Raw genomic sequence first — 12,010 nt, forward strand, 5'->3', positions numbered from 1 at the left:
GTGCCTACCCTGTCAAATCACGGGGGCCCCGCCAAACCCGGAACCTATCATATCAGCAGAACGGGGCCGCTCTCGATGGGAGGCCATCAGCATTGACTTCTGCAAGCTCCGAGAAGGTCTCCACCTGTTGGTGGCGGTTGATGATCACTCTCGATACCCGGAAGTCGAGGTAGTTGAGTCCACAGCAGCAGAAGTGGTAATTCCGGCACTTGAGAAAATGTTCGCGACTCACGGACTACCTGTCTCAATCAAGAGCGACAATGGGCCGCCGTTTACAGGGGAGGAGTTCAAAAAGTATCTACAGGAACTCAATGTCAAGTATCACCACATCACTCCAAGACACCCCCAGGCAAACGGGGATGTGGAGCGATTTATGAGGACTATAAATAAGGTGCTCAGAGTATCTAAGGCTAACGCCAGCCCTTGGAAGGTTGACCTTTTCCGATTCCTCCGAAATTACCGGGTCACGCCTCACAGCACAACCGGCATTCCGCCAGCGGACCTCATGTTCGGCACCGTAATCAGATCCTCAATCCCGCATCACCCAAGCAGAACCCCGGACACAGTGAACGAGGAACGCACAGAGAGAAGGAGAAGGGATGCCAACGAACACATGAGTGGCAAGCGGAGAGCGAGGCCGTCCCATTATCAAGTGGGTGACCAGGTCATCATGCTACGAAACCCCTCCAAGTCTAAACTGGACACCAGGTACGAAGAACTTCCATGGACCGTCAGCAACCGGCATGGAACCATGGTGACGGTGGCACGGGGAAACCGTCAAGTGACGAGGAATGCGTCATGGTTCAAGGCAGTACCACGTACACTGTGGACCGACAAGGAGGGCCCTTGTGAAGGCGAGGACACTCCTCCCAGTGAAGAAGAGCCGGAGGCCGTCCCTGAGAACGACGGAGCGAGGGATGGAGACTGGGAGCCGGTGAATGGACCCGGCCGCGAGGACCTGAACCGCGAAGATGGAACAGAGCCGGAAGCAAGGGGGAGTGACCCCCGCGAAGGACGATACGGACTGAGGACAACAACAAGGCCCCCAGCTAAGCTAAGTGACTATGTGTGGTAGCCGGTGCGTTGGCACCCTGAACCCTAATAGCAGGGCGGCTGAGTGTTGAAGACAGACAGTTGTTGTTGGACCTCGCAGTTGGTTTTGGCAGTTACAGCTATGTGTTTTGTTTTGTTTTATAATAAAGGAGGAATGTTACGTTCCGCCCTGCGTCCCGCTGCGCGGTGACGCAGGGCGTTCTAATAAAAGCCCCGCCCCCGCGTTCGGGAGGCAGTTCCGGGGCAGACCCAGCACCAGCGTGGGTGTACATTATTTCAAGCTCCAGCTGGAGCTGCGCCGCAGGCCGCGCGGCCTATCTGCTCACTGCCAGCCCCTGCGCATAGACCGCGGGCCCGCGAACACAACAGTACACTGCAAAGTACTCTGCAATCTCTTCCAAATCACACCAAAAGTAGGTAAAAAGTAGGTAAAAATTCCACTGTTGGTAACACTCTCCAAAAAACCGTGAGCTGACTGGCGAAGACTGGACTCGCCTCGGACTCACACAAAATAACAGTTCAAAGTTGTTGACAGCCAAGAATGTCTCCTAAAAACCAAAATAAAATGTCACAAAACGTGTCTACTATTCCCTGTGTGGATAGACCCTCTATCGGCATACGAAACAAACTTCATTACCATGCGCCACAGATTCCTCCAAAACCTAGTCGTAATGAGAAAATACCCGTATTTGAAATCTCTGCAATACAATCAACCCCCAGGTATGCAGATTTATTTCCTCACTGCGGAAAGCAGCATGCTTGTTTTCTGTGTTAATGATTTCGATTTACAAGACTTTTTTCGAACAAACCCCTTTAGATACTCACCCAGAAGGCTAATAACCCGCTAACCCTCCATCCAGAACTCAAGAACGATATGTACAGCCTCACTGGGAACCATTTGAAAGAAAGGGGTCCCCTTCAGGAGGACCTATGTTGCAGAACAAAGGTGGCCAACCTGTCCTTTCCTCTGTAGGCAATCCATAACTTGGGGTCAAACAACTACACAACACTGCAAGGCCATCAAAGGTGGCAGAAGGGTGTTATGCAAGACAAGTTATGGTACCTTACATCACATACTGCACAGTACATGTAAATGTGTTAGTCTTCAGAACGATCCCCTAAATTGCATGTACTGCACTGTACATGGCCCGGCATTATACAGCAGAGCTATCCCTGAATTGCACATTCCACACCATGATCAGACTAATCCTCCTAAATTTCATATACGGCACCATTCATGGTCAAAATTTAGACAACAGAACTATCTCCCTAGACAATTTTTCGTATTCCATTGGTATTTATAAAGCTATACACTAAAGCACTGAACAAACATTGTTTTTAAAAACAGTACAATAAGTGGAGAATGAACATGACAAAACTGGAGAAACTTAGTAGTACAGAAGCCGTAGAGGAACACGGGATAGGAAGAAAGAGAACAAAGACCGAGTGGTAGAGCATTCCAGTGTAGTGGGGCCAAAAGGGATAAAGAGTGAAAGCGAGATTGGGCACAAGGAGGTCAAGGTGCTGCTAGGAGGGACAAACATTGGGAGCGGAGAGAATGCGCAGGGGAGTAGAATGACACAAGTGAAGAAGCATAGGGAGAGGAGGGATTGTGAACAGACTTAAAGGGGAGGCAGAGAAAATTACATTGAAGACGACAATGAAAGGACAGGCAGCAAGGAGTAGTGAGAGCAGGGGTAATGGGATCATGAGGAGAAAGAGAGAAAAGAAGACGTATTGAGGAGTTATGGATTGATTTAAGAGGAGCTAGATGGGAAAGAGGAAGGCCAAAGAGAAGGGTAGAGCAGTAGAAAAGACATGGAAAAATAAGAGACGAGACAAGAAGTTTGGAAGAGTGGAAAGGAAGGAAAGGTCTAGCTTTAAGAATGTCAACAAATGAGTATGAAAAAAAGTGAAAGAGAGGAAATATGGTGAGTAAAAGAAAGGGAGGAGGCAAGGTAGACTCCCATGTTGCGAGCAGTAGATGAAATGGGTAGAGAGGAGAGAGGGAATGAGTTGGAAGGAGGAGGAAGAGGGCAAGAGATAGAAGAGGCAGGAAAGAAGAGAACCTCTGTCTTAGAAGAGTTGAGAACAATATAGTGATTGGCCTTCCAGGATTGGATGATCACCAGACAGGAGCATAAGGTAGCATGCATCGCAGAGGAGGAAGAAGAGAAAGATAGAAAAAGCTGGGTGTTGTGAGAATAGAGAAAGACAGAAAAGCTGGGTGTTGTGAGACTAGAGATGGTGAGACACCCAAAAGGAGGAGATGAGAAGCAAGAGGATAGGTGTAGAGGGGCAAACAGGAGGGGGCCCAGAACCGAACCTTGGGGAACACTGAGATGTAGTGCGAATGGGAGAGAGGTGGTACCTGCCCAAGATACAGAGTAGGTACAACTGAATAGGTACGGTTTAAACAAGCCGAGCACGGAGCCAGAGATCCTAAGAGAGGAGACAGATGTAAGAAGAGAGGGTGATCAACAGTGGTGAAGGCGACTTGACTAATCAAGGAGGATTATAAGTGAAGAGTGCTTGGAGTAATGTGCAGAGAGGAGGGATGCACAGACAGACTATCTCAGTAGAAAGGTGAGGACGAAAAGCATATTGAAAACAAGGAAATAGTGAATTAGAAGCGATAAAGGAAGAGATTTGAAAATAGACAACGTATTCCAGAAGCTTAGCAAGGTAGGGAAGAAGGGATATAAACCGCTAGTTTGAGGGAAGTGAGGGATCCACAGAGGTTTCTTGACAATAGGAAGGATTCTGGCGTGTTTGAAAAAAGAGGGAAAAATGAGGATTGGAGTGAGATGGTGAACATAGTGGTGGGAAAGGGAAGAAGGAGGGGTAGAGGCTTCGAAGAAGAAAAGAGGGGAGAGGATCCAAAGGAGCAGAAGTGAGCTGTTGCTTAGCAATAAATAGTGCAAGATCGGAATCAGAAAGAGCGATGAAAAGAGGAGTAGGAAGACCAAGAAGAAGATAGAGAAGAAGACTGAGAGGAGATTGAAGGCGTGATGACAGATTGAAGACGTGTGACTTTGGAGGAGAAGATGCCAGATCATCAGCATGAAGAGAGGAAATAAAAGCTAACCCCTAAATGCGGAACCCACAAGCCACAAGAAAGTAGGAAATTACCCGGCAAACCGAGAACCCACATGGCCAAAACATGTGTAGCCCGTGGCCCAAATAGGGCCCGGCTATATGGGGCTATATGCTTGTCCCCAAGGGAAACCTAGAAATAAAGGATCTATGTGATTACTGGAGTGGCCCAGACAGAACTTGAGTTCAATGGGAGTGGAATAATGAGATTTTAGATCCAGGCCCAATCCTGCCACCAGATTCCCCAATGGTGTGAGTAAAGTAATGTTGTGTTATTGTGATTCATTGTGAGCACTGCTGCATTTTGCATGGTCTCCAGCAGGGTCGGACTGGAGCCTACAATTGTCTCGGCCACCAATAAAAAGTGCCTCACAGTTGCAAATGGAATTCATTCCTTTTGTGACAGACTGTTTGAATAGTACCCAAGGAGTAGTTTTTTGATAAAATGTGATGCACATTTTGCATTTTACAGAGGTTGCATTCAGCAACACTGGTCAAAACCATTAGCCGTGTAGTTCAAGTAACCCATCAAACTGGGCCACATTGGGCAAAAAAGTGGCTCACTTTAACCAAAAAAAGGACCCACACCAGCATTTTGCGTTTTTGGTTCGGGCATCGCCGTATTTATTTTAAAATGTTTTTATTGGCATTTTGTTATACCCGATAGGCCAGTCCGAGCCTGGTCTTCAGACTTTCTCGGGGCTCTGAAAGGGAAAATTGGGTGTGAAATGATGAGATTGTTTGATCCAGGCCCAGTTCTGACATCAGATTCACCCATTTGTGAATGGCGCCACTGTTGCACAACCAGATTCAAGTTGCCAGCCTTTATTTGAGCAAGTGATCGAACCAATGTGAAACACTGTAATCACTTCCTTTCACCCACCAAGTCTCTGTGGCAGTTTTTAACATTTTAGACTTTAAAGTGGAGAAAATGTAGTTGGTTACGTTAGTGCAATTACACGTGCTTCGTCTTGGAGAGCATTTGCAGGCTCAGAGCCATATCAGGTCTCACTAAACCAACACAAACACTACCACCCAGCAACATTAGCCACTCGGTGAAGAAGTGTGTGTGTGTTGGGGCAGTACATGCTTATGCTTGAGTCAGTGCGTATGTAGCATGCATGAACATCTCATAGAACTTGATTCTTGAAACTCCAGGCACACACCCAAGAGAAAGGCGAGTTGTTAAACTAGCTAGCATTATAACATGCAAATCCTCGGGAATGATTTGCTTTTCTGATCCAGAGCTCTGCCACGTGTGCATGAAAAAATGTAATGCAGCAGGATGTCTTTTGTTTGTTAATGCGCTTGTTTAAATGGCTCTCTTTTAGGTGGTGGGTTGAAAGAGGCGATCAAATGCACTTATACGAAAAACACAGTCTGTTCTTGTAAGGATGGCTATTACTGCACTGAAAGAAACCAAGACGGATGCGACTTCTGTGAGAAACACACATCTTGTGGCCCCGGTGATAGAGTAAAAGTCCACGGTAAGATGAATCGCAGTCTTGTAAAACACCACCATTCATATGTCATTTGGGTCATTGTGTACAATGGGGTCGCAGAAGAACACAGAAACAAAAATGTGGAAAACCCCAGTGAACGTTTACAAAATATGAAACAAAAACTTTCATTAAGACAAATTTATTCTAAAAAAAAGTTAGCTAAAATGTACAAGAATTACCTTTAAAATCTCCATGCAAATTGGAGGTTTGGGTCAATAATTTCGAGGCTCCTAAATGTTTAGGAGCTTACTGTCATTTTGTCCTGGTTACTTAAGTCTTCACACCTTTGTAGATGGCCTTCCCCAAGTTCAATACAATTTCAGATGAGCACGTCTCGTGGCTCCCTTACCCAAGTTCAATATCAAAAGATGTTATAAACACAAAGGGCCTAACTCACAGAGCTTTTGCCAATGGGGTTTTGCCATTATAAAACGATTCTGTGAATTAGGCTGAAAGTACCTTGAAGCTTTGTCTTTAAACTGTGTTTTAATGATTCTTTACAACTCAGGGTTCCCTTCCCCAATTCTTAGGTGCATCAATTCTAGTTTTCCTTTTTGACACAAGGGCAAATTTCCTTCTTTGCATGTAGGGGCTCTCTGGTGTTAGCGCAGTTGTTAGACTGAACGGTCCACCCATTACAGGTCACACAACCAGGAACCTTGCATTCGCTTTCAGTAGTTAATTATTCAACACATATGAGTTCTCTGGTCTGGGCGCAGTTGCAGTTGGCGGATCACACAATGCACCCATGACAGGTCACACAACCAGGAACTACAAGTTCTCTTTGAATAGTTCAATATTCAAACAAGCAAATGGTTTCTCAAATTCAGCTTCACAACTTTAATACACAAGGGTTAGGAGGTTTATTTGCATTCATTTTTGTATTTAAAATATAACAGTGCAGCTGTTTCCTGCAATTCAATATTCAAAATAAGAGGTATTGCCTTTCCTTTCACTTCAGTATTCAATACATACAGTTGTCCTTATTTCATTCAGTTAAATATTCAATAAGTGCAGCTTTGCTTGTTTCATCCTGTTCGTTATTCAATAAATGCAGCTTTGCTTGTTTCATTCGCTTTGGTATTGAATAAATGCTGCTTTACATGTTTCATTCAATTCGGTATCAATAAGCGCAGCTTTAATTGTTTCATTCAGTTCAGCATTCAATAAGTGTAGTTTTAGGTTATGCTTATTTGGATCGCACCTTTCATTCAGTTCAGCATTCATGCGATGTGAAAGTTTAGTACTTTTATAGACCGTTACTGTATTCACGGTCTCCTGGAACGCTCCGGTGGTTGTAGTGTCTCCGACACTCACCCAGAGCTGGCAGCTCCCCTTGGCGTCTTCTCCCCACGTGGCAAAACCAGTTTGCCAGGGGCTTCATTCTGCACACACTGGCCCGCATGCCCTGCTCTGCCTCTGTTCCACGGCAGGGCGTGCTGCCTGCTTCCCTTGCAAGGGTCCCCATTCCTGCACAACTCCAACTGCAGGACTCCCAGGTTCTTTGTTGGCATCTCAAGAGTTTCGGCTTCTCACTCCACCACAGCCCAGGTCTCTTTTACTTCTGCTGCTGCTTCCCCTTTGTGCTTCTGCCTTCAACCTTTTATACACCCATGGTCCTTCGATGGGCTGCAGGTGTATTCCAAGAGCCATGCTGCCTGACTCTGATTAAAAGGACATGCCTGACCTTGCATCTTCTTCATACCCAGTAGCAAAGTGGTGAGAGTAAATCGTGTTCATTACTCTCAGTTGCTTCTTCCTCATCTCAGTACTAGAGTGGGGAAAGTATGTACTATTGATTACGTTTAGTTGTTTATTTCTCTTCTCATTATTGTCAGATACCCCAAGAGGGGAATCAAGGGGACCTGCTCTGCAGTTAACCATAAAGGTCAGGGAAGGGTTATGCTGATTGTCACAGGGATAAGGGGGAAACTGTGTTTTGTCCCATGGTACCTCATCCCAAATCCTTCTCCTCGTCTTTCTAACAAGTCTGGGGGGATAATAACTCCTGCCCATCTTAGGAACAAGGGAACATGGAGAACAATATCCCATGACCCCCTCTGGTATATGAGTTCCTTCCTTAAAGGACTGTGTGGAATACTGTGTCTTATCTAAGGGTATCCCACCACCAAGGACTCTCCACCCAGGTTATCCTCCCTCGCTTTTCCACCCCCAGGGTTGGGATCCAAATGTGATGTGCCTTCCCTGGCCACCAGCATGAGGATCCAAGGAGAGTTAATGTGAGGACGCTCTCTGGTTTCTCACAGTTTGTTCAGGTGTTTAACCTCAGTCATTCACTATAGCTTTGGATAGGTTAAGATGTTTAAATGTCCCAACAGGAGAAGAGAGAGGCGAGAGTGGTTGGTACCTAGTAGCTGTGATGAGTTAGCACATACATCTCTGAAATGAGAATCTCATCAGACATTATTTATAAAAGATGGTAATGTGGCCAAAGTGTGTTTTTGTAATGGATACTCTGTTCGATGGTGCTTTCAATGGTTCTGCGGCTCTGCTTCAGGTCCCTTCCTTAGGTCTGCTTTATTGCTGGGATCTAGGTTCTAACTCACCTCCAAATTACACTCATGGAAGTATGCTCTTCACATTCTTTTCCCTGCATCTTCAGGCCCTTTCCGCTTAAATGTTCTTCTCTCTTTTCCCTTCTCTTTTGGCTCCTTTTCTGTGGTTGTTCTTTTAATTTGTTTCCTCTACTACTTTTTCCCACAGGATCCCTTTCTAGGATGTGTTTCTTATTTTCCCTCCCTGGGGTTCTGGCTCTCTTGTCGTTTGCAGAGACTTTTCCTTCCAGTTTCCTCTCCCTGAGATTCTTTGTTTTCTCACCACTGTTTGATACTTTACTCTTGTTTCCTTTCTTTGACTTTCCTGTTCTTTGAGACTTTTTTCTTGATTCCCCCGCGCAGCATTCTTGTCCTTTGAGACTTTTATCTCGGACCCTCTCTCTGAGGGTTGGCTGTCCATACCCACCCCCCCTACACCTTCTTCTGCTCTCCCTAGCCTGAGTTTCTTTGTCCTTCCTGCTTCGCTTCCTTGTTCTTTGGGATTTTTCCATTGTTCCCTCCCAGGTGTTTGGCTCTCCTTATACCCTCTTTGTACAGGCTGTTAGGGACCTCTGAATGTCTGTTTGGGTTTTACTAATCAAGACTGCATCGTCTGCAAATTATAGGATGCTGATCTTCATTCCTCCTAGTTTGGGTACATCCATCTGGAGTTGTTCTATAAAGTTTGCCAGCTTGTTTATATTTCAAGGATCGAAATAAGAATTTGATGAGCAGGAGCTGAATGCAGCACCTGGGTATCAGGGATCACCCAGTAAGTAGGAGCTACTCCATGGGAGCTAGTACATAGTAGAACATAGCATGCCATAAATCTATTTTCGACATGAGTTATGTACAATATACCTTTCTGTAGATGATCCTGAATCCTTTAAATGGCTTTTAGGTGCATCCTACCGCTCCTTTTAATACATTCTCAAACGCACAGTCATAATGTCAGGTAGGTATGTTTATGGGAAGAATTGGCTGGGGAGTGAAACACAGCTCATGGTAGCTGTTGGCGTCAAGCTAACCAGGATCTCCTAGGCTACAAGCAAGAGTTAAATAGCTCCCAGGTCCTGCCAATTGTGAACCCTGAATTTCAGAGGTAAAGTTCCACTGCTGAAAACCTTTTCACCAAGGTTGACCATTTTAAAATCCGGGCTGCTTACTCTGAAGGCCCAATATTGATTGACTGTAATGATCCTACCACGTAATAATTCTTTTCAAAAGGCACGTTACACTGTTATGCACAGTGAACTGTCCGTTTTTATTACGATTTGCACACGCTCTGCTTGTCAACAGAGTACGATTTCTAGATTGTAGATGAACCTGGGGCATACATTACCATTGTTCACATGATATTCTGCCTGATTGGCTGAGTTTAAAATCCACAAGTAAATAAACCCACGTCTCTGTATAAACTTCTGATCTTTAGGTTGGGTGTTTTCAAAAACTTTCTGTATTCTTCTATGTTTTGTAGTTGGGGAGATCTCTTTTCAATATCAAAACCCATAGGTCCTTTAGTGTGTGCCCATTCATTGTGAAGTCGTGTCCCACTTGTGTTTCTTTTTTATGGTTCACGATGGTATATCTGTATATGTTCAATTCCTAGCAAGTTTCATTTACGCATTTCTTCCATTGGATGAGATACACAATGCTGAACAGTTTGCTATTGCAATTTCCTTGAATTTGCAGGGTTTGGTTATGTCGGGCTGATATAGCAGATTCAGTGTAGATATGTCTGCAGGTTTTGCATCACCTAATATTGCATGGGTACATTCCAGGGCTCATTTGTTTTTGATCAAATGGAAGTGTGCTTCTAGTCAGGGAATGTGCTAGATGTTTTGGCTGCTTATATGCAATCGAGTGGGGTTCTTTGAAAATGGCTTTTATTTCTTCGTCCCAGTTGAATATTGGTTCTACGTCCCAAACAATTTGCTTCAATTGTGTTAAGCTGGATTATAGGTTGCTACCAGATGTACTAATTCTAGTTTCTCTGAATTTGTAGGAGGTTATCAATTGGAATTTTCAATACACAATCAAACTCCCAGTGAGTTTTTCTGGTGGGTGTCCCTTTTGTACAAAGGATGTGTGATGTACTTTTGTTGGAGCAGATGCATTGGTCCTTGGTTGCCAGCATGTAGATGACAGATTGTTTTGTGTGTTTGGATGAAAGCTGGTCCTGTGCAGGTCCTGTCCATGTGTTTGTTGTACATCACGCTTTCGAAACTGACCATTCTTTGCAACATAGAGTGATGGTATCTGGAAATCAGATGGACGCTCCTCTTGGAATAGTACCTGGTTAATATAATATGGTAGTGTAAAAATATTATCTATGTATCACAAGTATGTATCACAAGTATGTTAGTGGTATCTGTGACTGTTGTTGTAGAACATTTCGTTGAGGTAATCTATAAACATGTTTGCTATTGAGTCCACATTTTTGTGCCCATTGCCATTTCAGTGATTTGCAAGAAGTGTCATCCATTAAAACAAAAGTTGGAGTGCAAAGTCGAATGCTGCTACACTGAGACTCTGAGACCCTGAGACGTTCTTTCCGTGACCGGGATCTGTATCCTCATTCTGTTATTCAATCACGTGGGACGAAGCCACACCCAGCTGCATTGATCTGCATACTTAAACAGTCTTGCCCGCACACCTGAGCGAAAGCACACGTAGCGTGCTGTTAGGCTGAGACTCTGGAACCCTGAGACGTTCTTTCCGTGACTGGGATCTGTTTCCTCAGTCTGTTATTCAATCACGGTACGAACTTGAAAGAGCTCTGCAACTCCAACCTTTACATACTGAACTCTGTGGACATTGTGGACTGCGAATCAGAATCAAAACATGTAATTACAGTGTTTCTCTCTTTTGTTTGTAGTGGGATTAAGCCACACCCACCTGCATTGCTCTGCATACTTAAACAGTCTCGCACACGTGGAGTGCACAGTCGAGTGCTGTTGCATGGTGCTCGGTGCTCGACTACTGTCACTCTGCAAACTTTCAGGGTAATTCATAGAATTTCGCACAAAAGTGGCGCACGAGGCTGGCGCACAGTGTGCGCGTGCGAATGTCTTCGTCAGCCGCGTGCGCTAAAATCGATTTCCGCGCACAGCGTATTCATGGATTTTAGCCTCCAAAACCAGCCGTGGCGCAGCGACCCTGCAGCAGCGCCAGTTACGCCCCCAAGAACGCCCCTAGCGTAAGGAAAAGCCATCAAAATCCCCAATCCAGCGCAAAGGGCTGCGCGAACCTGGGACCAGTTTACAGTTCTCCCAAACAGCAAACGCCAAGCAGGGTACGTGTATAACTGGGGTTCGCGTGAAGTTTCACATGCGAAAGGGCCTGTGCGAGTGGGGTACGTGTATAACTGGGGTTCGCGTGAAGTTTCAAACGCGAAAGGGCCCTGTGCGAGCGGGGTACGTGTATAACTGGGGTTCGCGAGAAGTCTCACACGCGATTACAGCAGGGTACGTGCATTACAGGGTTCAAGGGAAGTTTCACACGCAAAAGGGCTCTGTGCGAGCGGGGTACGTGTATAACTGGGGTTTGCGTGAAGTTTCACATGCGAAAGGGCCCTGTGCGAGCGGGGTACGTGTATAACTGGGGTTCGCGTGAAGTTTCACACACGAAAGGCCTGTGCGAGTGGGGTACGTGTATAACTGGGGTTTGCGTGAAGTTTCACACGCGAAAGGGCCTGTTCGAGTGGGGTACGTGTATTACTGAGGTGCGCGGGAAGTTTCACACGCGAAAGGGCCTGTGCGAGTGGGGTACGTGTATCACTGGGGTTCGCGTGAAGTTTCACAC

General features: G+C 45.5%; 1 protein-coding gene across 5 annotated transcripts in view; it reads left to right on the forward strand.

Moving 5' to 3' along the window:
• The window catches only part of TNFRSF14 (TNF receptor superfamily member 14), a 661,986-nt gene that overhangs the window by 224,576 nt on the left and 425,400 nt on the right, over positions 1–12,010 (forward strand). For all 5 annotated transcript variants that reach the window (XM_069610212.1, XM_069610211.1, XM_069610213.1 and 2 more), the window contains one exon: positions 5,481–5,636. In XM_069610212.1, coding sequence (XP_069466313.1) covers positions 5,481–5,636 — 156 coding nt within the window. The remainder of the gene's footprint in view (positions 1–5,480; positions 5,637–12,010) is intronic.

The sequence above is a fragment of the Ambystoma mexicanum genome, chromosome 8, assembly GCF_040938575.1.
Source record: "Ambystoma mexicanum isolate Mex_15411 chromosome 8, UKY_AmexF1_1, whole genome shotgun sequence".
In the NCBI taxonomy this organism is placed as follows: domain Eukaryota; kingdom Metazoa; phylum Chordata; class Amphibia; order Caudata; family Ambystomatidae; genus Ambystoma; species Ambystoma mexicanum.